A 27,941-nucleotide genomic window follows, 5' to 3' on the forward strand; every position below is an offset into this window, starting at 1 on the left:
AAATTCGACCCAATCGATGAATATTTTTAAACTTGAGTTTACATTTCAGTGTATGAATCCAAATAATATACAGTATGTGAGACCCCAATATATTGTAATCTTCTTCATATCTATTTGTTATTTAACAGCATTTACAGGTATAATTTCACAGCCTAACCCTTAACCGATGTAAGTCGCTTTGGATAAAAGCTTCTGCTAAATGCCCTAATTGTAATTGTAATTGTAGTCACATGGTCATTTCACTTGAGCAAAAGTCTTGAGGTGTATGTGTTTATAATTTGCATGTCTGTAAAGATTTAATCAAGGGTATAATGAGCGTAAAACATGAATATGAACTAACCGTGAGCTCTATCTCATCGTTCTCATCACGGGCCACGAAGGGCCACCACCCCTTCACCCTCTTCTGCTTGAAGATGGAGATGGTGGGCAGCTGCAGCTCCTTGCGGACCATGTTGATGGAGCACTGCTTGGCCGTCTTAGCGCCGCGAGGGAACCGGTTCAGGTCCAACTCGATAGCACCTGGAACGCACAAGCAGACCCTGGTCAAGTCCTTATTTTCTGGTCAGTTCAGCAAAAATAAAGAATTGAGGATGATATGTTGGCCATTTTAGAGTTGTTCAGTGCATGGCCACCCCCTCCCACCCCTCCTACGCACTTGTTGTATGTTGTACATCCTTGCCTGGGTCTTAAAGTATGCACTTATATAAAAAACTAAAAACAGAATAATAAATAGTACTTAATTGTTTATCATCTTGTCCTAGCTATCGTTTTTGTGTACAGGGAATGAGTTTACCTAGCGATTATTGGTGCTTGGCACTTGTTTCTATGAACATCCCTACTGTACCGACAGCGATATATTGTTTCACCCTCTTCTGACAAAGGCACTTATTGTAAGTCGCTTTGGATATAAGCGTGTGCTAAATGTCCTGATGGTGAAGGTACTACTATGATAAGATACTGTGTATCTTATCCCAAAACCCAACCATCGCCAACCTGAGGTATTTACCTCACCCCTCACAACACGCACACGCCCTTATCTTATCTCAGACTCACCCAGGAAGTCATCGGCGGAGAAGTGGTCGGCGTCCCAGACCTGCAGCGTGAGGCGGGCCGGGATCTTGTACTCGGTCTCGTCCCAGGAGAACATGGACTCCTTCTTGGAGATGACGATCTTCTCCTCGGCCATCAGGTACTCGAAGGGGTAGACAAAGCGCCAGTTGAAGTTGCCCTCGCCCGTCAGCGAGTGGTAGTGCACATCCGTGTCCTGCTTGTCCTCTTGCTGGCCTTTCAGCCATCTAGAGGTGTGGGGGGGGGGGGGGACACCAGGGAGGGGGTGTTCAGCACCAGGGGGGTTCCAGCGGGTAGTCACACTGACATCGTCCGACACTGGCTTGTGTTGTTTGCAGGCGTTCCCTGGACTTGAGGTACTTGTATGTGTGTTTTGAGGATGTGCAATGAGGACTTCCTGGCTGTCCCTTATGGACAGCCATTTGTCGTCTGAGGGATCTGATGTGTTGGTTATTGTTATGGATTGACTCATGTAATGCAAATCCCGAACAACAAATCAGATCGATAGGCCAACAGAGCAGTTTAGCTTTTGAGTGGCCCTGCACCGATTTGATCGAAATGTGTGTCTTCATTCTGATTTACTGTTGCAGGCTCACATTGTTTTCATATATTTCCATGCACAGAAGAAACCTTTCTGTCAAAAGGTATCTTTTGAACCATATGAGGTTAATCAATGCAAACAGCGGCACTGGCAGGCAAATGATAAATAATGTTGAGGTAGGCCTATGCTAGTGGATTATATGTCTCATTAACGGATGAGGAGATGGAAGAGCAAAGCTGTGCTCTCAACAACATGCTATTAGCTAACATTAAGTACAATATAACAATAATATCCTTTGCTGTTATATTTTCTGATCAAAACATGGCTGTGGACAATGCCAAACAGCATGTATATTTAGAGAAATATGTGAGTGGAACTGTGTTTGTCCAGGGAACAAGAACTGACAGAGGACCCAGTGTCTTGAAGATTGATTGAAACGGTTGCAAAAAGGACGATACTTAAGATCATTGGTTTGAGTTGCATGCAATTAAATGGATTATTCCATGCATTCATTCTTGAAAACATTGTCTTTGAACATCATCTTCGAGCGAAGCTTAAAGCAAATGCAATGGTCAACAGCAGAACATGACCAAACAGGACCAGAACACAAACATCTGATCATTCCTCTAATCGAATCAAACTGTAATGCAGAGCAGGCTTTAACAGAAGAACAAGAGACAGATTTGTGGTGGTTATTTCAAAAGGTCGCTGCGGCCCTAAATTGAATATACTTTAATATAAGTCGTCTGTGCTATAGTCCTGTCTGTCTCCGGTCCTTTCAAATGGGACGGAATAACTGCGGGAAGGGTAAGGGGGGGGAAGGGGGTCGCATGCTGTTTGGTGGAAGGGGGCGGTTAATGGGGGGGGGAATAACAGAACAGGAGCCAGGGAAAGAGGGGGAAGGGAGTGTTGGGGGGAGGTCGTACGAGCCATGCGATGGAATCGTGTGTGTTTACCCCCTGACATAGATGTCAGACATCTTCTCTCCTGTCATGAAACCATCGTCCTCTAGAATTACGTCATCAGTGTTCCAAATAATTACACGAAGCTCAAAGCTAGGCGACAGCGTTGCATTGACCCGAGAGGAGAGAGAGAGGACGACACGCAGACAGGGAGACAGACAAACACACACAAATAGAAAAAACACACGGCAAAACAAAACACACAACGGAAAACAAAAGAAAGAAAAGACAGAAAGAAAGATGGGGGTGGCACAAAAACAAAACAAAGAACACAACAAAACAACAACAAATCAAAAGATTAACAGCAAACAACCATACGAGGCACAACCCTGCCAGGGCACAAGAGCTCACCGCCGCCCCCCTGGCCGTACCTACCCCCGGACAAATATGTCACTGGACTTTTCCCCAGTGAAGTAATCATCGTCCTCCAGTATTACTTCGTCTGTATTCCAAATAATCACCCTGAGATCATATCTGGTGAGGAGGGGGGAGGAAGGAACACACGTACACACACATACACACACACACTCTGTTGGGCTTGGGTGGAACATTACAGATCTAACCCGTTGAAAGAACACTCACCCATAGTGTTAACCCCGTAAGCCCTGGGAGCGAGGCTACTTAGCTCTGCTGGTAAAACTACGGGTCATTCTACTCAGGCAGCAGGAGGAATGGGAGTTGGATTAAACGATGTTACATTCGATAACAGTGACTCTGACAGTGGTTCTTAACACTGTTGCATTTATATTTAATGTTCCTTGTCAGCCCTGACAGCACTCGTCTGGGGCCTACCTCTTGGGTTTCCGTGGTGATATGTCAATGGCGGGCCCGGGCGCTGGCATGTCCATGGAGAACATGTCCACCCACATCTCGATCCGGCCCTTTGGAAGCAGGGGAGCAGTTAAATACCGTCGCTGAGGCAGCTGCTCTCGCCGATGGCGTTCACAGTACAGAGTGAGGTGTGATAGTGCTGGAGAAGGCGTGGGGTACTTGTTCGATGCCGGGTTTGTCCGGGTTCAGCAGGGGTCGGGTCTCCACATGCTCGGGGATGAGGGGGCAGCCCACCCTGGGGATCTCCTCCCAGTGCCTCAACACGGTCAGAGCTAGGTGCTCCTCCGTCTGTCTCTTCATACCTGGAACAGTGTGCATGATGGTAGAGGTGAAGCATAAGATGTACTGTTCATGGTGATGGGTCAGCACCATGAACAGAGAACGCTTCACTAAGAGTAAGTCCAATAGGATAATAATGAGTTGAAATTGTTTGTAAGGAGATGTACAGATGAGAAACAACAGAAGGGAGGCAGGTGTGAATGAGTTGTGGTGCTCTACCGCTTTCGTCTTCTATCTCGGCGGCGCCAACGAAGATGCGGTTGGCCACCTTCACCTTCCCCCCGGGGCCGTACTGAGGCGCCTCCAGCTTGCCCTCCTTGCACAGCTTGGCCAGGATCTGGCTGGGCTTCATAGGGTCCCGCCACACGTTGTATCCGTTCCTACATGTCCCAGAGGCCCAAAGCCACAGCAGCATTGATCCTCTGAGCCCCAGATCCTTGTGCTCCTCACTCAAATTATTTTTGCCTTATATGATCGTCAACATGGTAATCCATGCCACTTATTCACTGCTACTAAGTCCCCAATTTAGAGAAAAATGTCTGCATCCGAGTGAGGGTTAGGCATTGCAACATTGCTTATTATAATGCTCATAACAGTTACACAACAACGGTACTAAACAACTATCATAAAGTTGGCGCAGGGTGTAAACAGGGGGATAACATGCACCCCTCTTTTATATTTTTTTATCACATAGTGTTTGAATTCCATCTGTAAAAGTGGGTTCACTGACTCTTTAAATGTAATGCAATTACTATAATAGAACACTAATACTTTACAAATAAACCTTCAGTGCTACTTTCAGACAACCTATGACCTATTGTGATTATCTAATCTTCTCCACAATCTTTCCTTTGGTAAAAAGCCATTAAAACAATTATAGAAGGACCATGTGCTAGTTGAGCAATACCTTCCCTACACATTACAAGAGATGCCAGCGGCAGCACCAAACATAGCTGGTCAGCGCTCAGCGCTCAACTACTGCACAAGTATCCTAGCATCCTGCACCTATTACTGAGCGAATGAGGGCAGGTAACAGACACAGCAGCGTAATATAGCAGTGAGCTACCTGGTTAGCACAATACGATTCATGAGACACGAATGAAGACACATATAAGTGCTCACACAGAGTAGGTGGAGCTGATGCCACAGGTGGCTCTGTGCTTGCTGTAGAAGCGGTTCTCCAGGTCAATCTTGGTCTCCCCGATCAGGTCGTCTGTGCCCACCAGGTCCCAGTCGTACACCGACACCGTGAGCATGGACTCCATGGGGAAGGTGGCCTCGATGTCGAAGGACCTGAAGAGGGAGCGTGGGAGCAGGGTGGAGGACACAGAAGAGATCGGAGAGGTGACGCAAAGCGGGGAGGAGGGAGCTTTTTCTTGCCCTCTGGGGGGCTAGGGGCCGGGGGTCATTCATACGTGGCCTGTTAAGCCCTTTGAGACTGTACCTGTGATTAAGGGCTAAATAAATAAAAGTGAATTGAATTAAATAAATATTGTTGACCGGGGAAAGGTACTTGACGTCGATCGACATGAACAGAGTTAATGTTCCACAACAAAATAAATAATCATTTTATTTAATTTCCAGTTTGTTTGTTTGCGTGTTTTCTCTTTCCCATATAGTGAGCCTCGTAGCATAATTGCCGAAATCATACTTTAAGCCTCATTGGATTAGCATATAGCCAATGAGGCACAGTGAATCAGCAGCATTTGGAGAGGAGAGTTAGGTTAGATATCATAGCATAATAACGGATTATGCTATGAGGCTAACGTGATGCTACTTATTCCCCATCATAACATGTATGGAGGCTCTGTTGGACCAATGCTCTTTTCACTCACTTGCCAAAGACGGGGTTGAGCTGCTTGGAGATGTAGTTCTCCTTGTCACGGAAGTCCGACTTGCCCAGTTTGATGACGATGTAAGGGTCTGCCTTGCCATTGATGTCGGCAGGGTGAAGGTCTGTCGCCTGGGATGAGAATACAATAGAATAAAACAATTCTGTTCTGAACCGTCTTTTGGTCAAGCGTGTGCTTCAAGGTTCACAGTTTGGGCGTGGACTCACCCTGACCACGTACACGCGCACCAGGACGTTGATTGGGTCGTTGTGAGGAATGCTCTGGAACATGCCCATGTTGGGGTCGAAGCCCGCGTCCCTGGTGATCTCCTCGGACAGGGGCACCTTGTACATGCACAGGGAGCCCTGGGCAAGAGGTACAAGGAGAGAGAAGAACAAAATTATCTGAATTTGGGGCAGCAGTAGCTCAGGAGGTAGAGCGGGTTGTGTGAGTGTGTGAATGAATGGTTGCAAGTCGTTTTGGATAAAAGCGCCAGCAGAATCCCCTCCATATAAATGAACAGAAAGTCATCGAGGGCATGGACTCCACCTCACAACTCTTTCTCTCACGCTTGTGTGCTAGCTTGGATGTGTGGATGGAGGTAGGATGTCGGTGTTGGGTGACGCCCGTTTGTTAATCCAAACCAAAACGTCAGGACACTGGTCCCACCTTGAACCTGCCCACGATCCGGTCGTCGTCCAGGGCGCGCTCGTCGTCGTCCCCGGCCTTGCCTCGGTACAGGTTGAAGGTGTGCAGCCAGTCCTCAAAGTTACCATACTCATCCTCCAGCTCCTGGTTGTACACCTGGAACAGCAGCAGCACAGACAACCGGTTCACAACAGCATTTGTTCATTGTTAATGTTGAAACACAATGGCTAAAACCAGATTAACCCTAAAGTAAGCACTCTGTAAACACGTTATCTCAGCTCACTATCTCCCCTTCTGCACTGCAATGTTTCACAGCCTGATTGTTCCCCGTGGTATTGTTTTATCATCAAACTACAACTTATTCCTTCCATTCTGAAACATTCTGTGAAACACTGAGAGCTGCACATTATGTGTTGAGAGGTCAGCCAGCATCGAAACACATAGCTCAACACCCAAAGGCAATGTAATACAGCACGTGAATGTAATGTCAAGGGAGCACGTAAGGCACCGACCAGCAACTCGTCCACTCGGGGCCTGGGGCCTCGTTTCTCTGGGCCCTCCATGACGTGGCCGGCTTTCTTCCTGTCCTTGGGCCCCCTCCTGTCTCGGCCCTTGTCCCTGCTCTTTGAGCCTTTGGTAAGCAGGTCGTCGGGGTGGATCAGATCTGAGTTAGGTAGAGGTGGAGGCCGGTGTGGAGATGGAGAGTGTTGTGGGGGGGAGGGAGGGTGAGGCAGGGGAGGGGGGGGAGTAGCGGGGGGTCCGGAGGGCAGACACAGCAGCGCTCCACATGTCATCGAACAAGAAAGCTGACAGTTGTCCAAGCAAGTCTGGGGCAGACATTAAGAACATTTCAAACATAATTTTGATCTCGGCTGATAGTAATCAGTAGAGCAACCAAAATGAGTAAATTCAATCAATGTCATCTTAATCATTCTTACATCTTTTAAATTACAATATTTCTCAAATCATTTTAACAACAGATGAAAGGGAGAGTATGTTTGTTAGGATTGGTCATTATTAAATGTAAGTATAGTATCGGCCAACTTTCATGTGTAAGGCAGAGCTGCTAGGTCAAGCTGAGCTGACTGGGAGAGGAGGAGCGATGGACAATGGCAATGGATGATGACCAAGAACCAAAGCCTGCGTCTACCGGGCGCTATACATATGAATAGGAAGAATGTAAGGAGAGGCTTTCAATGTCCATGCATCACACCACAATGTCGCTCTACCGAACCTTAGCTACAGCAAACAAACAAATAAAAGAATACTGAGTATAAAAAATTATTTCAATCAAGATTTGGGCAATAAAAAAGTCCATTTGTACCATTGTGCTTTCAGAGGGGCATCATTTCGTTTTCATAATTGCACGTGTTTGCTAGGATATTTGCCTTAAAGCCCCCACTTTGTGATTCAACAACAACATGAATTGCATTCTGTTTCAGCTTCAGAGATCAGAAGCAAACAGAGCAGACCATCGCAGAACCATTGGGATCATTAGGACCAGAACCTCATGCCTCTTCTCCTCTTTTCCTACTAGTGGCAATCAAAGCAGTCCGTCTGTGGAGCAGACTCCCACGGGGCTTCTCTTACCTGCTCCCTCCGCAGCGATCTCCAGGTCCTCCCGCTCCTCTGCCTCCGCCTGGGCCGCCTCCTGGGCCTTCAGGATCTACACAACATGACCTCATTCTCAGCATGCATCCCAGACATGCATTTGCAATCGACTGCCAGATTCAGCAATGCTGACGCTGGAAGGTAAGCTATGAATATTTCACAGAATAGAATATAATGGTTTCTGCCCTTGGCGCCCTGGGTTGAAAAATTGTCAAACCGAGGAAAAAGAGGGCAGATTTATTGTGTGTTTTAGATATGGATATTCTGTGGTTGCTATGCGACAATCATAAGGCTCATCGCGCCGCTCTGGTTTTTTCTCGGCCCAAAAGGCAGCGCAGTGCGGCTCCCATTTTACTGCCTGCTAAAGTTCTCGTTATATTATATGCAAAGCACCAACATACTCAATGACACACCTCCTTCAGATTTGATTTTATTTTGACTTTATTAATCAGTTAATTTATGTATTTCGTACAAAGAAACCCACCACCCACAAGTGAGCAACAGATGAGGATAAAGTGCACGTACCTCCATGTGTGTCTCAATGGAAGCAAAGTATTTGGACCACCAGTCCAGCGTGCTCTCGTCAGTCTCCTCCTCCTCCTCTGCCTCGCCCTTCTTCTTCTTCTTCTTCTTCTTCTTGTCCTTCTCATTCTCCACTTCCTTCTGTGTGTACAAAGTGTCAAAGTAAAAGGCACTCACCGGCTCTTATCTGGTTGGTTTCATTCCCAGCAAAGCAAAGCACCCGCCCACCCGCTACACAGATTTCATTGGCATATTGCTACAGGGACTCACCATGTCCACCTTGACCACTGCATCAGATGTCTACAGTAGTGGTGGAGGAGGGCGGGAGCCCCGGGTCACAGAAAGCACAGGGATTAATACTCACAACAGACGACACGCATCTATGCAGCATATTGAACACATTGAACACACACACACACACACACACACAGAAAGGCTTACGGCCTCCAGCTTGACCACGGTGTCCATCTTCCTGACTGAGGGCTCGGAGTCCATGCTGAGGATGATATCACCTGCGGGGCGAGAGAGGGTGCGGGACGGGGGGCGGGAGTACAGGCTGGGTGAGGAGCCGGAGCGCGAGCCGCCATTGGTCAGGACCATGTAGCCGTTCATTAGCTTAGCTGGAGTCAGGGGAAGCACAGCCACACAGCAACACAGCAACACAGCAACACGGCAACACAGCAACACAGCAACACGGCAACACAGCAACACAGCACCCAGGTAGGAGAGGACAGGACACGCCAGGGCCGTTGAGAGTTGAGAGTTGGAGGAGAAGCAGAAGGATGGAGACAGAGAGATCCATTGATAAGACATAAGATATAGAGAGTTGTGCAAAGGCATGCCATGGCATAGTGTGGTCCACACCAGGAAGCAGAGAGAAGTAAAGAAGTAGTAAGTTAAGGATACAGACTCACAATGCACTGCAAAATGGGTGGAAAGACATGTGCAACATTTAAAGGTGCATATGTCATGGGACTTTCTCGTCATATTTTTCGAACAAATACGCTCGAACTTCTGACATCCGATGATAAATATGATCAGAAATTATGAAAAGGAAAGTAATAATTCTACACTCCAGAAACTATAATTCAGTAAAAGGCCTTGTTGAAATATCAGCACTGATCATGTTAGGCTGCCGGGACACAGCACTAAAGCTGGTACCTGCACTGGCCCAGTTGTTGGAGGTCTTGTCGGGGGGGCTGTAGATGAACCTCCGGAGGCTGGTAACGGCGTGGGAGCCCACCAGGGTGTAGCGGCCAAACGCCCGGCAGTCCACCACTCGGATGTTCAGAGGAGGGTGGAGCAGCTCGTTCTCCGGCAGGTCCTGCGGTCAGAGGTACAGCCACCGTGAGGACAGACCCAATCTGTACCGCTTTGTGAATTGGACTTTATTATTGTGTCTCTGTTACTGTGACCATATGCTCACACCTTCCTGTGATCGCTTAATGTATACACGTATGGCAAGTAACGTCATTACCTCTTAACCCCATTAGGTGTATTTTGTATTTATCGTTAGACATATATCGTGATGTTTCGTTATAGGATTGTCGAACAATACATCAATAATTGCAGAATCGCTGTTTCGCGCTATTATCGTATCGCGGGCCATGTATCTTGTATCGTATCATGAGGTACCCTAAGATTCCCACCCCTAATAATGACAAATGACTGGTGGTTAACAGACCGTTGGTGTCAGACCGGACCGACCAGCCGGACTCAACGGTGTGCAGCACGTACCACCTCGAACCACTTGACCAGGCAGCTGAAGTTTGGGTTCTTCTTGTAGTTCTGGATGAGGGCCGATTGAACCCCTCTGCCGGCACACTCTATGTCCACTCGGGGCCGGTCCACCAGGGCCAGGTTCACCCTCTTCAGGCCCCTCAGGCCCCAGAACAGCACCTGACCCAGGGGGAGGAGGGGGCGTGATGGATGTAAGTGTTGCAACACCCTGAACAACGGAACACACGCCCCTAGTAGGCAGGATGGTCGTGCTTAGCGAAGGCTGAATTAAATAGGTATGTCTTAAGGCTGTTCACAGATTGTGATGTCCTGAGCTCCTCCGGCAGGCTGATCCAGAGGCGAGGACCGTAGACACAACCCCAGTGTTCATTGAGGTAGACCTGTTTCCTCATGACCTGTGTCTGAATTGACCACAGGTCGGTCTGGACAGTAAATGAAACAGTGAATGGTGAGTGAATGCGGGGGCGTCTACCTCTATGCGGTAGCGGCTCAGAACCGGACGGATGCCCAGGGGCACCGGGAGGATGGGTCCCCGTTCAGGGTCGGTGGGCCCGTCTATGGGGGGGAGCCCGGCCTTCCCTGCTTGGCCAATCTGTTCACCGAGGGGAGACGGTGAGGGTCAGAACATGACCCCTGCTATTCATCACTGGAAACAACATGATCCTCCCTCATGCTTCATTGTTTTTCCATCCCAGGTTTGTTTGTCTTTAGTGGCAATACTGAAAGGACATGTTTTGATGCGTTCAAAGTCAATTTAAAAGTAAGTTAAGATGAAGAGGACAATGTTAGAGACAGTCAATTGTACTTAAATAGCAGAAGATTTGGCAAAATAGAGATGGTGTGACTGGTCGTAGTGTAAGGAGACGGGCAAAGAGAGAGAGAGAGAGAGAGAGAGAGAGAGAGGGAGAGAGAGAGAGAGAGAGAGAGAGGGAGAGGGAGAGAGAGAGAGAGAGAGAGAGAGAGAGAGAGAGAGAGAGAGAGAGAGAGAGAGAGAGAGAGAGAGAGTGTGAGAGCGAGAGACGCTGAAAAGAAAGCACCTTTATCTGAGGAACAGCAAAACTATGTACGTTGATCAGAGCTCGTCTCATCTCCTCTTCATCAAAAGGCATCTGTGGAAAGGAGAAGGAGGAGGAGGACGACGACGACGACGACGACGACCAGGAGGAGCAAGAGTAACGGAAAAGGAAGAGAGGAGAATGGGTGGAGAGGTGGAGGAGTAAAGGTTTAAGGGAACGAGGTTAAAGGGATGTTTTGCCCCGTGCAGCAAGTGCGTTTGAGGACAGGTTGTTTGGTGATGGACCATCATGACGAGGGGGGAAAGGGTCCACACGTACATGAGACGGAGATAGGAAGAGAAAGGAAAGACGGGTTCAGAAACAAGACCCGAGAAAGACACATCACATGAGTTACAGGACATGCTGGTGAGGTTTAGATCTAAGAGGGCTAGGGGAAAGCCTAAACTTTAGTGCTTTTATCATGGCCAGGTCCTCATTCAGGTCATGGTCCTGTTCTCCCCAGACTCTACAGTATTCCTGTCTGTTCCAGAGCTCCTGCATTATTCATCCTCACCTGGAGCAGCTCGAAGGCGGCCAGCAGGTCCCCCGCGGTGTTGTTCCCGCGGTACAGCTGGTAGTACTCCAGCTGCGGGGGGAACCGGGGGGGGCCGTAGTGCTCGTCACACATCTTGGTGATGGGCTTGGCAAACGCCCGACCTATGAACTCAGCTTTACCCTGTACATGGTGGTGGTGGTGAGGTGACATTAGGGGGGGAGAGAGAGAGAGAGAGAGAGAGAGAGAGAGAGAGAGAGAGAGAGAGAGAGAGAGAGAGAGAGAGAGAGAGAGAGAGAGAGAGAGAGAGAGAGAGAGAGAGAGAGAGAGAGAGATGAATTAAAGAGAAGGAAAATAATAGTTGTATGGGATGGACAGTCAGGGAACAAGTAGGAAGTGTTAGTTAGTGGCATGCAGTTCCAGTGAGGGACACTTGGGGTCACTGTGGCACAGAGTGGGCTTCTTCTAACAAAGCTTACTGAGAAATAAACAAATAAAAAGCGCAGTTAGGGTTAAACTACTCTGCAAGTTTTAAAGCCCAACAATTTTATGGCTAGCAATAACCACCTCCACTGAGGATTATCAAGTGTCTCACTCAACCATTCTGGGGGTTGGATGGAACCCATTTGAATGAAATGAAGGTAACGCACCCTAAAGTCTCTCATGCATGCTTCCATATTATTTGGGATATTATGGGGGGCACCGACTATAGTTACAATCGACCAGCCTATCCAGCAGCAGCTAGACTGTATGTTCATCCGTTCTTACTACTTTCTTTACAAACCCACCTCAGCTAAGACAGAAAGAGAGAACATGCAACATGTCATTAGCAATGGATGGATGGAAGAGTTCAAAGGCAAACTATTCATGCTTCATGTATGCTATTGCATCTAACGGGAAACTAGTGCATCCACACTCTACTCAGCCAACACAGCAGGGACCAGGGTTAACAAGGACAGAGGCAAGGGTTGTCGGGTGAATCAAGGGGCAGGGGCAGACAACACAGTGCGGAGAGAAGAATGGACAAGCAGAGACATTTGGTTTAGAGCAAGGTCAAACTCATAGCATTTCACCTGTTGATTTGGACTACACATCGACTGTTCATTTTTACGCATATCATTGCATGTCGGACCCTGACCCACCTATCATCTACCTATGTTCCTCCCAAACTCCCACAGCCTCAGATGGTTCATTCATTCATCATTCATACCATTTCATGATCATCTATGCATCTATCATATCCATCTATGCATTCAAAGATGTATCTATCCACCCATCTATTTATAAATAAATACAGTATTTATTTATGGGTTGTAGATATAATGGGTTGTATTATATCTACAACCCATTCATCCTCTATTGCCTCCCTCAGACCAGGCTCCTACCACAGTGTCCTGGTCGTAGATCTCCACCACGATGATGGGGGGGTCATCCCTCAGCTCGCTGGCCTCCCCGAACAGCTCCACGTCGTCAAACACCAGCAGCTGGTCCCAGGTGGGACACAGCGTCTCACTCAGCACCTGCACACAGTGGGCCAATGCTTAGAGGCTGCAGCGGCGTGCCACCACCCTGAGGGTTGTATGTATACACACACACACACACACACCCCACACATGAATCACACATCATATCGCCGACTGCTATGGCGGTGCCGCCGACCCTCCCAGGATGCGTTGCGGCACTGACAATAATATATTAGATATATGATAGGTATTGTATCATACTTTAGTGCCTAATCATTTGTTTTTTGTTTGTTGCGTCCAAATGTGGCACCTGCTATAAACAATCTAGCCCCCCGTAGCTCCTGCAATCATAATCCTAAGGCGCTGCTACTGCTTAAGGGCCTGGTTCAGGCACACCCCCAGACTCTTCCTCAGGGGGGGGCGATCAAACTAGCAACCCTTGAGTTCAGTTGCCAGGCAACCTGTCTCCCCTCCCCCCAGTAGGTGGAGTTCCTACCTCCGTGACCTGGCTGTGTGAGGAGAAGAAGACCCTGGCAAAGGGGTCCGAGAGGCCGCTGCTGTCGGCAGCAAACAGACTCCGGGCCTGGTACATGTGGGCTCTCAGCTGGAACACCTGCTTCACTGTGGCACACACACACACACACACACACACACACACACACACACACACACACACACACACACACACACACACACACACACACACACACACACACACACACACACACACACACACACACACACACACAGGCACGATAACACACACACACACACACACACACACACACACACACAGGCACGATAACACACACACACACACACACACACACACACACACACACACACACACACACACACACACACACACACACACACACACAGGCATGATAACACACACGCACACACACACACAGGCACGATAACACACACACACACACACACACACACACACACACACACACAGACACACACACACACACACACACACACACACACACACACACACACACACACACACACACACACACACACACACACATACACACACACACACACACACACACACACACACACACACACACACACACACACACACACACACACACACAAACACAGACAGGCATAATTACACACACACACATGCACATCAACAAAAATTGAATCAAGGTCTTCTATTGGATTTATAGATTTATAGATCAACAACTCTTCTGAAATCAACAATTTGTCTGTTGCCAGCAGAAGTTTACAGATATCTCATTAACTTCAGAGAAGCTACAAAAACAGGGTGGATGAACTCACAATCAATTTTGATTGGAAAAGGTTAATACGTTTTCAAGCAAAGTTGAGCGCATCTCTGTTAAATTGGATTTCTGTGGGTGTTGGATGAATTGTAATCAGGTGGACCCAGCCAGATGGCTCCCTCCCTCCCTGCGCTCACTGTTGTAGACGAGGCTGATGGGGGGCACGGACTGGAGCCCTGGCCCCGTCCTGGCGGCTTTGGTCTCCTCAAAGCCGTTGGGCAGGCCGCACAGGAAGTCCTTCCTCTGCTTGTTGAGGCCCAGCCACAGGTAGAGCTCCAGCTTGGCCTGCACCGTCCAGCCCGCCGGCCCGAACCCCTTCTTCCCGGGGAGCTGTGAGGGACACAGAGGAAGAGATCAGACAAAGGACGGCGGATGGCTCTTTAAAGATAATCCGTCATATACATGAAAACATTACATCGCACATGTTCATGCTGTTGTTGACACAATCATGTGACTGATATTAAAGTCTAACTCGACATGGAACATTGTTCAAAGACTTATTTCTATGAACAAATATTTATATTGATGTTTTGTGACAAAAACACTGGTGTGCCAACCATGTAGGAAATGGCATCCTAGTGACCCGGGTTCTACCCTCACATGTTGTCCTAAGATACATTCAATCTCTTCTACATCCTACTTCCCTGTCTCTCCTCACTGGCCTGTCTTTAAAGGAACATCAAATATATTTAAAAGAAGTAGTAGGTGTCCAATTGTTTGTTTGTGTGAATAATGTCCCTTTTCCACCGGCAGGTATGCTTTGAACCCAGCACACCTCAGCCCAGTAGTGCGGGTGCGGTATAGACTAGGGCCCTGGATCCCGATAACGATGGATCCATGCTCGTACGATCATTCTCACGAAGGATCTTGCAAACCTTAGGTTTGCAAGATTACAGACTTAGGTTGAATAATCTATAGTGTACCCGGTTGAGGAGCAGTTTCGAGACATGTTCCTAGTTGGCTGTTGATCCCCCTTCGTCCTGAACCAAAGGGTTGGGGCGAGTATTTATAACAAAGAAACGTGAATAACATGAGAACAGAAGCAGTCTCACCCTTGATAAGGTATGGCCCTGGCTATGTCCCAGACAACCAGGTTGGTTCATCCTTGTTGAGACATAACAAATGGCGGAATGTTGGAAATAACACCTTGTATCAGTTTGAGAGACAGCTGCTCTAACGGCGTTCGTAGGCTTGTAACTGTCCACTGACACAGTGCTGAAATGGGCTCTAGGAGGGGGAGACGCAGGAATGTTGTAGGAAAATAGGGTTAAAAAGGGTTAAAATATCTCCCCATAAAGGCCAACAGCAGAGGAGCTTACGAAAATAATAGACTGCAATAATATGAATGCTAAAGACATTAAAACACAATTGATTAGGCCTAGGCCGACATATGCTATATCAGTTCTAATCCTGAACGCACTGTGCCTACATTTTTTCACGGCATTTTCCCCCCTGAAATAATTCCATATTACAAAAATCAAAAATAGCTTGTGTGACAACTAGATTTATCTAAATGTGCTGATTTCTGAAACATGCTTTGCGCAGCAAAGAGAGCGGGCGTTATCTGATTCTGCATAAGGTTTCACTGATTGGCGTGCACTCTCTAGTCTAGAATCTTGGGTGTAAATGAAAACAGTTCCTCTGCGTTTCTCTCGTTGATCGCACCCTCTTTCCATGTCTTTGTTTAATGCGACTGCATCACCTTCTCTCACATGATCAGCAGCTCGCAGATTTCCCTTTCTCTCCAGTTAGAACTGCTCATGATAAATTAAGAAAAGTTACACATCCTATAACGTGCCACAGAATACTCTCTGCTGGCTTCTGTTCTCCCAGAGACTTGTTGGTTTGACACCAGTGCGGACCTCTCTATCTGGTGGCCCCAGCCTGTTATTACGGGCCCTGTGTGCCCCTCCCCCCCACCCCGCCATCCCCCACTGAGGCTTGTACGAAGCAGAGAGGTGGAGGGGAGGAGAGGGAACCATACCCTGAGGAAGGCGGCTTTGACTTTGCCGCAGTCCTTCCCGGTCTCCTCGTCCACGATGGAGTAGAGGATGTCCTTGGAGGGGATGCGGGCGTACGCCACGCGCTTGTTGTTGCTCATCATCCAGATGAAGATGTCTGGGATGCTGTGCTGAGGCTGAGGGGGAAAACATCAGGAGGTTGATCGGGGGGTTGCTAACTTGCTAACAAACTTGCTGGATGGTCTGATGAGCATCCAGAAAGTTTGGGCACATTAGTTTGAAAAACGGTGACAAAAAAAACTTAATTTTAAAGTTCTGTGGAGATGTGTATCACAGTTTTATTTATGTGTAAAACAGGATGGTTGTTTATCTTAATAGTTATTAGGCAGATGCTTTTATCCAAAGCAACTAATAACTACGGATAGAATCATATAGCCTTTTGTTCAAAGTCAGTGATTGCCAATACTGCAAATTGGAGGAATGTGCTACATACACTTCCGAACAAGTCTGACCCATGCTAGCGCCACATAAACACTGAGGAGAATGGTTGTAGCAGGCAACACTGAAAGCCGGTGTACCTCGTCAGCCAGGAAGCGAAGCCTCTGCAGGAAGTTCTGAACCAGCTTGAGCTTCTCTTTGATGGTGTTCCTCTTCACCTGCGTGCGCAGCTGCTTGGCCTGCTGGCCCATACTGTCCTGCAGGGGGCGTCAGTGTGTCACTGGCCATGTTATGCATAGGATGTACAATTCATTGGGTTGGATTTTACACATATTAAGAAAATGAACATCAAAAAATGTAACCAGTTTCTCCTTGTAAATGTTAATAATGATTATATATTTGAATTTGAATTTGCTTGTACTTAGTAATGGGATATTTATTTTGTATTTGCATTATTATAATGTCTATATTGTAAATAAGTATAGTTCATGTAAATGATAAATACATAAATCCATGATTAACGATCTATCTCTCTCCCACACACATATTAACTCTCCCTCAACCTGTCAGACCCATCTCCTTGGGGTCCCTCTATTAGCTCAGAAGCCAGCCTACCATCTCTCTCATGCAGGATTTGAGCCGCTCTCTGTCCAGCCTAGTTCTGCCAGCTTGGTTCATATCCTTGTTAGCCAGCGCCATGAAACGACTGGAAGAACAATGAGAAAATCACATTCAATATCTCTTGGCTCATATGAGCCGGGAGATAGACACTACAGAGCTCACTACGTTTGTGGGCAAAGAAAAACAGACAAGAACTACAAATGAACACCAAACTACTTTGTTCGACTTAATCATCGGCTTGGATAAAAACATACCACATCCAGCAGATGGTTATATTATATATTATAGTTGTTATACATCTATATAAGTATTCAACTGGGGTGCAATAATAAATAAAGAATGTATAGTCAACAATTATTTGCCAAAGGTGAAGTGAATAGTGGAGAAAAGCCCCACTATTCCCTACTATTCACGGAGTCTGAGGTGAACAATAGTTTTAGTATATACTACACGTGAATACTCCAAAAATAACCAAGCATTTACCATTAAAGAAGCCTGAAGAAGATAATAGAAGAACGTACTTGCAGCCTGCGCCCAGTTCCTCCAGCACTCCTCTGAGTCTGCGCTCGGGGAAGGCCGTCTCCGTCTTGATGATCTCCTGGACGTCGTTCAGACCCTCCTCCTGGGGAACACAACATCGGCTTAAGCTCTCAAACCTTTACATCAGAGGCTTTATTGATCCTGGGGGAAATCAGTGTCATTACAATCGATCTGCTCAGGTTGATAGAAGAAAGAGAATAGAATACATTTAATGTTGCAATATTACCTCGCATGTTGTCACCGCCATCAGTGAGTGAATGTGTGCATGAATGGCAGGATGTTTGGCAATGATTGTGAAGCGCTTTGAGTGGCCAGTGGTTAGAAAAGCGCTGTAGAAATGCAGACCATTTACCATTTAAGAGGCCATGAGTGTCTCATGTGAAAAAAGGACAAAATTCAATCCATCCCAATGCATGAACTTCAGTTCCATTCTTTACCCAGAACCCTCTGGGAGGGGAAGAGGCTCAGACTGACCAGCTTGTCGGCCATCTTGTCCATGATGTTTGAGTTGTACAGCCGCCGCCGCTGGTCCTGCCACCAGCTCTTGATGTAGATGCAGGGCTTCTTCTCAAAGTAGGGCAGGTGGAAGTAGTTCCTGCCGTTTATAACCATCAGATCGGTTTAGAAAGCACACACAAAGCTATGCACACGATGGAAATTAATTAATAGATAGTAAAGCTGAGCAGCCCTTGTCTACAGTGCTACCTTTGATACATGTAAAAAAATTATAATTGCTTCCATTTTTCAGACTTCATACTTATTTTCTAAATATTGTTAAAACAACTATTTCTTTCACATATAAATGTCATAGAGACCCTGTTTTTAATGGGTAAATTCCTACCAGAAAGTGCCCTAAGCAATAGCAATCTAAATGGCTCCCATGCAACCTTTGACCTCTGGTCCCCCCCCCCCCCCACCTGTCTGTGATGAAGGGCTTCAGGGGGGGGGTGGAGGAGACGGACAGCAGCTCCCCCTCCTCTTCAGCCTCGTCCTCGCTGGAGTTCTGGATCAGGTCCGACTCCTCTTCCTCACTCTCCCCGTCTTTCTTCCTCTTCTTGGCTGACGACGGCTTGCTCACCCCGTCTATCTGGTTGCCGTAGTTACCTGCGGGAGTAGGTTGTGTTAAAATCTGATGAGATCTACTTTATCGATCCCAGGGGGGAAATTACGGTATCACAGAAACGATATTAGAAAAAATCCAATGATATTAGATAGAGCTGTACTTTGAAATTACACGACATGTGATATATCTTATCTGCAGATCAATAAATGAGCAGTGCCCTGACTTACCTATTGTGACCTCAAAGCTGATGGATTTGTCCCCAATTTTACGATCAATCATGGTGGCCTCCAGGAATGAGCCAAACAGGAAGAATTCTTCTATTTTCCCTGTGGCGCTCTGAACAGGAGAATACAGGGGAATTTAAAATAAGTGCTGAATCAGGTTCTACAACGTACCCTGGATGGATGGGTGGATTTTCTTTTTGACATTATTCAATCAAATACTGTCACTGTGTCACAACTCGGACTCAGCATTTCATTACGTGATTCAATTGAGGAATAACAGATGTTTTGTTGATTCTTAAATGCAAGAATCGTATTTTATTTTATGTTTATTCTGCAGCACCATGTCAAAGATAATAAACTGAGCCCGGCCTCCACCTAACTGCTTCCTCCGCCTGCGTTTCAGCGCTCATTAACCGTGGTAAGTGTAGTGTGAATTTACTCTTCATGTCTTCCTCCTCTCCCCCTCAAGGCATAATTTACACAGAAACTGGGCTGGGAATCGGTAAAGTGGCGTGAATGCAAACATCCGGCCCCCGGCAGTTTGGTTAGAGGACATAGAAATATTGTGTTTTGAGCTCTTGGCCAGCAGTAGCACTATGGATCATGTGACGTTCCCACGGAGCCATTACAGCATATCAACGTAAAGGGTGGCAGGGAGTGTTAATGCAGGGCTGACTCGCTCAATATCAGGGGTCAAGGGAGACAAGAGCGGGAGGACCTTTCTTGGATCCCCAGTAGTCCTGATGCTTCTTCTTTTTCCGTTCTGCCACTTTGCCCCATGATCGCGAAAGTCGAAGAGATTGTGAGTGGAGATGTTTGACCAAGGGAGGTCTCATACATAATCCGACCTTAGTGTGTAAGTGTGTAAACAGTAAAAACGAAAATATATTTGGACTGGGAGTTCTGGGAAGGAGGTTGGGATGTGTTATCCCCATGGTCACGATCCATGGCAACTTTGTGACACTTTTTTTTTAGCTAGTACCATTGTTGTGTATGAGCATTATATTAAGCAATTTTGTTTATAAAATCCGCCACACCCCGTGGCATTGACTTTGAACTGCCCCTTAAAGGGTTCAATCATATAACACATGACAATGCAGGGCTGCCCACTCACCTCCGTGATGTTGGAGACAGACTCCACCTGTACCTCCGTGGAGCTGACGATCTCCGTGGAGGTGGTGTCCAGGATCTCCACGGCAACCGACACCAGGAGGCGGGCTCGGAAGGACACTCCCTCCCCCAGGCCCTCGTTGAGGTCCTGGTGCTCGTCCATCAGGGTGTACTGCCGGGTGGAGCCGTACATGTTGACCCAGGCCGGGCCCATGGTCGGAAGGAAGCCTACAGACAACGCAGGAGGCAACATGGAGCATTAGAGCATTATTCAGAAGCAACATAAGGTTTTTGGTTAATGATAAACCATTTTGAAACATATCCGATATATGTATAGCATCATTACGGCACTTCGTTTGAGTGAATTTACGTTTACATTTAGGGCATTTAGCAAACGCTTTAATCCAAAGCGCCTTATATTAAGCACATTTGTCAGAAGAAGGGGAAACAACAATATATCGCTATCAGTACAGAAAGGATGATCATAGAACCAAGTGCAAAGGACTTACAATCTCTAGGTTAACCCATTCCCCATATACAACAAAGAAAGCTAGGATAAGATGCTACACAAATAAGTACTACAACTAAGTACGACATACAATAAGGGCGTACATTAAGTGCCAGGACGTACAACACACAGATAGTAGGAGGGGTGGCTATGCAGAGTCTAGGTGATCTCTGAACAAGAGTCTTGGGTCTTTTGCGGAAGCAATGATGTAGGCATTGATTTTGCGTCCTATGGGATATTGGCCTTAACGATGCAAGTGATCGTGTCGATGGACTCATCCTGGCCTTATTAATGAAAAAGGTAATTGACGATTCAGCGCCGCTGATTACGATATTGACTAGGCTATTAAGACTAGCTAGTAAATGAACCTGAAAGCTAATCTTTGCCGATAAGCTGTACCCTTTTCATTGGTTGTTCATGTATTTCTATTTACTACCTTTGTCCCCCTCGTTACATATCTTGCGAAGGTCAATGAAGTGGGTCCCTATGGCAACGTCGTTGACCTTATCCGAGTCTCGTATCTGGACCTTCATGCGTTTGCAAAGTGGCGGGAACATCTCGGTGAAGATGATCTGCTCATTCCAGATGGGCTCGTAGCTGCTCTTCTGGACTGTGGTCTTTCCCTGGAAAGAGGAAAACAGCATGGCTGGACTCTTTCTGGTGGAATTGTGTATTTGGTCTGTTTGCTCTGAGAATACCACTTCTGTTCATTACTTGGTGAACATTGAACTACAATAAACCGCATATCGTTTCTTCCATCTTATTCAAGAAATAAGAAAATGCATGACATCAATCCTAGCACTACAATTGTAGTCTGTCTAGAATGTACACCTCTTTATTTCACACAAGACCGCACATTTCTTTTTACAAATGAAGCACAAACACAATTCAAATATAAAAAGAGGATGGACTGTGACGGCCCACACCTTCTGGCCAGCAAACTGCACTTGGACATAGGGGTCCACCAGGTCTCTGCTCTCCCCGATGAAGGCCTTCTTGACGTTGGCCATGATGTTGGTGTTCATCTTTGGTAGGCCCTCGGCCCGGTAGATCTTCACGTAGAACCTGGCCCACTGTCTCTCCACTGGGACCCCCTCTGGTAGCAGCAGGTTCCTGGGGAACACATCCACATATAGAGGGGGGGGATGTAGCTAAAGCCCAACATCAACTCACCTGGGTTAACCCAGCGGGATTAAAGATCCCATATCATGCTTTTTTAGGGTTAATAACTTCATTTGGGGATACTACTAGAATAGGGTTACATGCCTGTAATTAAATAATATCCCTTATAATATCCCCTGTGGGCTAGGCTGTAACTGTAATGCCATGCATATTAATGTACCCCTCTATGTCGTCTTCATCGGTCTCATTGGCCTTGTGCGGGGTCTTTATGGTGTCCCCCTTCCCAACCACGGCGATGTCACACTTAATGTATCCTTTGCACCCGGCTGTGATGTCGTCCGGGTCCGACATCATGGCCCACTTGTGGTAGAACTGGTGCTCTGGGGCAGGAGATGAGGTATGATCAGGGTAAGCTTCAGGCCAAGGAGTCATGGTTCATTATATTGGCTAGAGAGTCAATTCGGTCAAGGGGACATTTCTTTACTCCGTTTAGATTTCGGTTCATGTCTTGGGATGCACAAAATCCAAAACATTGAAATGTAATCAAAGTGTTTATTATATCCCATAAAGAGGCTGAGCGGTAGGCCATTACCAACATGAGTTTTACTTCTGCACCGTGGTGTGTGTATAGCATTGTGTAACACACTTGATCTGCGCGCTACAGGTAATTCATTCACCAGGCTGTGAGTAAACGGTGCCAACATCCAGTTTGAAGGTTCCCACCAGCGTTCCGCTCCGCAGAAGGTTCTTTGAGTGGATAACCTTGTAAAAAAAAAGCAGAGAGCAGCGTTATGTCTCTCGTTGTCATGGAAACTGCTTAAAAAATACAAACTACTGGAAGTCTGCGGTACTATGATTTTAGAACCGACTGATGCTAAGGTACTTAGCACCAGTGATGAGGGAGCACTGAAGGGTTATGAAGATATTCAAACTCATTTTCAGAGTAGTTATACAAGGGCAGGTTACGTAGCTGCACTTTGTTTGGCGCTCGGAGAACACGCTTACTCACCGAGAGTTTGATAATCTTGTCGAACATGACGTCCGGCGGGACGTGGAAGTCGAAGACAAAGTACTGCGAAAGAAGAGAAAAAAGGAATCTTTAAACCTCACCCGACCATTGATTGGGTTCTTATCTGTTACTTAGAACTCCGTTAAGAACAGGAGCTGCTCTTGTGAGGCAGTTAATCCACGCCGGCAGCTCTCTCACACTTTTTTAATGGGGCCTTGCAGGAAAGGATAATGTAATGCATGAGATTATAAATGCAAGAAGAAAGCTTAAGAGCAGAGACACTTGCTGTGGAATGGAAATCAGGGGGAGGAGAAGAAAGATAATTGCCTTTTTTGATGTGACATGACTATCCTGTGAATCATGTTATGAACAAGAGCTTCTTAATTTCCTCACCCTATTTCACCTGTATCACCTGGTTAATGGCCAGTTATATTCTATTTTCTGAAAAATAGGCTCAGGGATGGCCATGGTTTGAACTGATGCTGCCTATGTTAAGGGTCCAACATGTTCCACAAAGCTAAACCGTTGGAGAGCCATTGTCTCTGAGGAAGAAGCTCAGAGGCTTGAAGCACATGAAGGAGGGGAAGGTTATGACCAGAAAGCGGACGAGGGTTAGGTCTGTTGTGTTTGCTTAACATCCAGGGTGGCTTCACTGTGTCTGTTCACAGTGTCCTGTCCACACAGTGAGAATCGATTCCAGATGGTGGCCATTACCCTTCCCAGCGTGGTGCAGACATACATCATGCCTGTTCAGAGAGAAGCTTTGTGCAAAGGCGTCCCACTGAGTTTAAAGAGCAGGCAGCCTGCATACACCCATCATCCACCCAGCTGGACGACGCCACTACGCAAGACATATTTCGGTCTTTTAAATTCTCACATACTCCCACTAAAAAGGAGCAGTATCGCTGAAGAACTCCCTGGTTTCAGAGGAACTCGCTCACCTCATTGTAGTAGGGGCAGTTGGTGGATTCCTTCATGGAGGTGTACTTCTTGTCGTCCCCGATCTCCACGCAGACCACCGGGTCCATGTTGAGTCCCACCAGCTGCCGCGCCTCGATCACTGTGATGCTGATCTGGACAAGAGGACATTTACAACGGTTAGGACCCAGTAGAGCAGTGGTTTGAAACCAGTGTGCCGGCTTGCTTTAGGCAAGGCTAGGTGTGGGATTAAATACATTTTCCTGACATTGGTTACAGTTACGGCACGGAGCGAGTAAACAAAGACATTGTAGGTCAAGTTCAAAGTTCATGTTCAAAAGCTTTATTTGTCCAACATGTTGCCATATCAGAAAATTGTCTTTGATTGAAGGCAATTTTTGTGTGTATGTGGTGCTTGTGTAAGAGGTATGTTGAGTGTGTGTATTGCCTTGGGTATGAAGGATTTTGTATAGTGAGATTTTTTGGCCATAGGCACTCTGTATCATCTGCATGATGGAAGCAGCTCCAAACAGCCGTGGGGACGGGGGACGGGAGGGATCCAGGAAGATGGAATTGGCCCTCGTTTCCACTGGATGAGTTGAAGTCTGACAGTTGTTTTTGTTGGATGCTGGTTATCTTGCTTGCCTGCTTAATTATCCTAGCCAGTTTCCCCTTGCATCTGCTTGTTAGGAAGCTGTACCAAGATGTAATGTTGAAGTGACAGATGACAGATTCGATCAGTGTCTGATAAACTGTTAATAAAATGTCCTTTCTGACATCAAACCCTTTCAGCTACCTCAGGAGACACATGCGTTGTTGGGCTTTTTAGTATACTCTGTCTGCATGCTGGGTGAATGACAGGCGGTCGTTTTCCATCTTGACCTCTCACGAGTGACGGCCAATTAGTGAGCAGAAGTAAATTATCTTGAAGAAATTAGCCCTACCTAAATCTATCAAATGACAGTGTGTAGACAGTTATGCCCCCTGCCTCCATTTAGGCGGAGGAGTCTGTTACTGTCTGTTGTGCGTGTAATTATTACAAGGGAATAAAAAATGTCCTTGTTTTAATGTGACATTGATCATTGTCATTCATTTTCATCTTTTCATTCCTCCTTGGGATCGGGGTTAGCCCCTAAGACGTTGGGAGGGGAGGCAGTGGAGGAGAGCAGACGGATCGTATCCCAGGAGACTGAACCAACGAGCAGTCGGGCTGCGTTCCTCAGGCACACATGAGATTGATCCCCCCGTTGAAGAAGAAAGAAAACATTTACGCTTCTCTCACATTCAAGAACTATTAATACAAACTAGCACTAGGGCAATAATTATTTCTGACAGATTTGCAGCCCTGGCGCCTCTTAAAGAATTCCCTGGGTCAAGATGAATGCATTTTGTGAACGTTGAACGAACAGAAAAGAAGACATGCTAGTTTCGGTCCAACAGGTTTGGGTAGCAACAATGTTTCCCAATGGCTTAATTATCCTTTCCAACAAAGAACACAGAGGGGAAGAGGAATAAGGGAAGACATTTTTCTTTGAATACACAACAATGGTTATATGGGCTACCCACTGACATGGATAGCCAAGCAAACCCTTGTTGCAGTGTGTTGTGGCTCCACTAATGAGTCCACTATTTCTCCCCATACAGTGTTTAGACCCGAGCCACAGGCGATCCATCATCTCTATATTTCCTCTGGTGCTCCCATCTCTATATTTATCTCACAAGCTTAGCAAACAAAAAGGTTTGGTCCGAGACAACCTCATGTATGTAACTATATAACTATATCAACTAAACAATGTATTGTCAATTATTGTTATTGATATTCACATTGTCAGGATCATTTGTTCAGTGTTCGTTCTCCCCATCTACCAGACGTGCTTTGAGCTGTCCAATCCCTTCCTTCCCCTCCCCTGTTGTCCGTGTTAATCTTTCCCCCTGCACCTCATTCCCCCATCAGCGTCTCCCACTATATACGTGTTCCCTTCTTTTGTTCCCTTGTCGGTTTGTTGGTTTTGTCCTGTCCCTTGTGGTTTCCTGATTGTAGTGTTTATTTATTTTATTTTTATCTCTATCTATCTATCTATCTATCTATCTCTCTCTCTCTCTCTCTCTCTCTCTCTCTCTCTCTCTCTCTCTCTCTCTCTCTCTCTCTCTCTCTCTCTCTCTATCTATCTATCTATCTATCTATCTATCTATCTATCTATCTATCTATCTATCTATCTATCTATCTATCTATCTATCTATTTACCACTTTATTGACACATGATGTACAGTTGAATAATCTTTTCAACCCATTATTTTGTATTGGGACCGACCATTAATGATTTCAGCATTCTCCTTTTTCAACGTATTCCTTTTAACTTATCACTTATTCGTTCGCTTATTCTAAGCAAAAAAGGTTTAGCCCGCTGAGAGAGAGGCATGGCAATCCACACGAATCACAAATAGGTTCACATTTGAGGACCATGCTGGAAATAAGTATTTTACTTTTGCATGTCATCCTTTGGATTGCTGTTTTAGCATCATCAAATCAAATCAAAAATCGATATGCATATGCACATGCACACCGAACACACACACACACACACACACACACACACACACACACACACACACACACACAGATACAGACACACACACACACACACACAAACACACGCACACACCTGATAATCCACTGGTCGACCAGCGCTCGGTTCCATCTTGATGTCTGGCTTTGACCTATGGGAATGAAGCACAAAGCATTCCACCAATGGACATCGCAGTCCCACCCCCAATTTGAGCGTGTCATGCGTGTCAGTGTGCGTGCAGTGCGTACGGACCTCTTGTTGGACACGTTGGTGGTGACGGCGGTGACCGAGGCCAGGGAGATGGTGTCGGGGTCCAGGGGGCCGGCCAGACGGATGGCCCTCCTATCCAGATCCTCCATGTCCAGGACGGCCGGCTCATCTAGATCACAACCCATGACTGAGCCTTAGACACTCCCATAGGACACCTTTGTCATATCATATCATCTAGATCACACCCCATGAGCCTCAGACACTCCCATAGGACACCTTCATCACATCATATCATCTAGGTCAGTGGTTCTCAAACTTTTTATACCACAGAAAATATTTCTCTCCCCAAGTACCACCATTATGACAGATGTTATAAAATATAACAACATACAGTAGCGTAGGCCTGCGGCCCTATTCAGCTACGCACATCTCATGCAGGAGGCACATTTATTCTTAATGGAGACATATTATGGCGTTTTCACAACCAGTGATGGGCAGTAACGCTTTAGAGGTAAGGCGTTACTGTGATCCAATTACTTTTTTCAAATAACGAGTAAAGTAAGGGATTACAATTGCAAAAATAGTAATTCGATTACTTTTACTTACCTGCAAGCAGCCTGCGTTACTAAACCGTGATTTATTTTTGCCATAGACAGTAAAAGAATTTGGGATTTTGCCGTATTTGCTTTGTGAGACTGTCTCGTGACAATGACGTAGCCTATAGCCTAAACAACAGACACATGTGTGCAAGCAACCCAGTCGCCAAGAAAAAACGTTGACGGTGTACGTTTCCATGAACACTGGATACGTAGCATTTCAACGTAAAAAAATAGCGTGTTATACCTACAGTATCCACGCGTGCCGCTGTGGAGGCGGGTTTCGGGGTTTGGGTTTCACGGGTTTCGCGGCAAATTGTGGACACGATTGTTTAGGGGGGGGGGGGAGGTAGACTGTTGTTGACCAGGGGGGGGGGGGGGGGGGGAGACACGTTTGTTGAGGGGGACGACGACGACACGATTGTAGGGGGGGGGGGGGGCACGCTCGACAACGAGAGTTGGTTTTTATTGAACGCTCGACAACGAGAGTTGGTTTTTATTGAACGAGACTTCAACACGGAACAGCTGCACGAAACGATGGTCACGTCACTCTCGGTGACGGTGTCGACAACAATGAACACACGAACAATGTCAATAGAACAACACACAACCACATAACATCCCGAACCCATTAACCCCACTTAATCCTAACAACAAAACAAGTTAACAAAAGCCCCTTTTGTCAACTGACAACCCCAATTCCCAGAA

At 46.5% G+C, this 27,941-nt stretch overlaps 1 protein-coding gene across 1 annotated transcript in view; it reads right to left on the reverse strand.

Annotated features, from left to right (window-relative positions):
* The window catches only part of otofa (otoferlin a), an 81,845-nt gene that overhangs the window by 3,168 nt on the left and 50,736 nt on the right, over positions 1 to 27,941 (reverse strand). The window contains exons 6-43 of the mRNA XM_056581652.1: positions 26,680 to 26,806; positions 26,524 to 26,578; positions 23,884 to 24,015; positions 22,943 to 23,005; positions 22,611 to 22,695; positions 22,154 to 22,313; positions 21,738 to 21,924; positions 21,248 to 21,434; positions 20,308 to 20,531; positions 19,197 to 19,305; positions 18,824 to 19,010; positions 18,381 to 18,501; positions 17,888 to 17,988; positions 17,361 to 17,451; positions 16,886 to 17,002; positions 16,331 to 16,483; positions 14,484 to 14,676; positions 13,542 to 13,666; positions 12,968 to 13,102; positions 11,604 to 11,765; positions 10,507 to 10,626; positions 10,032 to 10,193; positions 9,456 to 9,618; positions 8,736 to 8,914; positions 8,565 to 8,594; positions 8,298 to 8,435; positions 7,752 to 7,827; positions 6,674 to 6,825; positions 6,183 to 6,317; positions 5,741 to 5,878; positions 5,517 to 5,644; positions 4,804 to 4,974; positions 3,901 to 4,061; positions 3,562 to 3,704; positions 3,364 to 3,452; positions 2,947 to 3,045; positions 1,054 to 1,295; positions 341 to 519 (exon numbers count right to left, since the gene is read on the reverse strand). Coding sequence (XP_056437627.1) covers positions 341 to 519; positions 1,054 to 1,295; positions 2,947 to 3,045; positions 3,364 to 3,452; positions 3,562 to 3,704; positions 3,901 to 4,061; positions 4,804 to 4,974; positions 5,517 to 5,644; positions 5,741 to 5,878; positions 6,183 to 6,317; positions 6,674 to 6,825; positions 7,752 to 7,827; positions 8,298 to 8,435; positions 8,565 to 8,594; positions 8,736 to 8,914; positions 9,456 to 9,618; positions 10,032 to 10,193; positions 10,507 to 10,626; positions 11,604 to 11,765; positions 12,968 to 13,102; positions 13,542 to 13,666; positions 14,484 to 14,676; positions 16,331 to 16,483; positions 16,886 to 17,002; positions 17,361 to 17,451; positions 17,888 to 17,988; positions 18,381 to 18,501; positions 18,824 to 19,010; positions 19,197 to 19,305; positions 20,308 to 20,531; positions 21,248 to 21,434; positions 21,738 to 21,924; positions 22,154 to 22,313; positions 22,611 to 22,695; positions 22,943 to 23,005; positions 23,884 to 24,015; positions 26,524 to 26,578; positions 26,680 to 26,806 — 5,219 coding nt within the window. The remainder of the gene's footprint in view (positions 1 to 340; positions 520 to 1,053; positions 1,296 to 2,946; positions 3,046 to 3,363; positions 3,453 to 3,561; positions 3,705 to 3,900; positions 4,062 to 4,803; positions 4,975 to 5,516; positions 5,645 to 5,740; positions 5,879 to 6,182; positions 6,318 to 6,673; positions 6,826 to 7,751; positions 7,828 to 8,297; positions 8,436 to 8,564; positions 8,595 to 8,735; positions 8,915 to 9,455; positions 9,619 to 10,031; positions 10,194 to 10,506; positions 10,627 to 11,603; positions 11,766 to 12,967; positions 13,103 to 13,541; positions 13,667 to 14,483; positions 14,677 to 16,330; positions 16,484 to 16,885; positions 17,003 to 17,360; positions 17,452 to 17,887; positions 17,989 to 18,380; positions 18,502 to 18,823; positions 19,011 to 19,196; positions 19,306 to 20,307; positions 20,532 to 21,247; positions 21,435 to 21,737; positions 21,925 to 22,153; positions 22,314 to 22,610; positions 22,696 to 22,942; positions 23,006 to 23,883; positions 24,016 to 26,523; positions 26,579 to 26,679; positions 26,807 to 27,941) is intronic.

This window comes from Gadus chalcogrammus, chromosome 21 (assembly GCF_026213295.1).
Source record: "Gadus chalcogrammus isolate NIFS_2021 chromosome 21, NIFS_Gcha_1.0, whole genome shotgun sequence".
NCBI lineage: Eukaryota > Metazoa > Chordata > Actinopteri > Gadiformes > Gadidae > Gadus > Gadus chalcogrammus.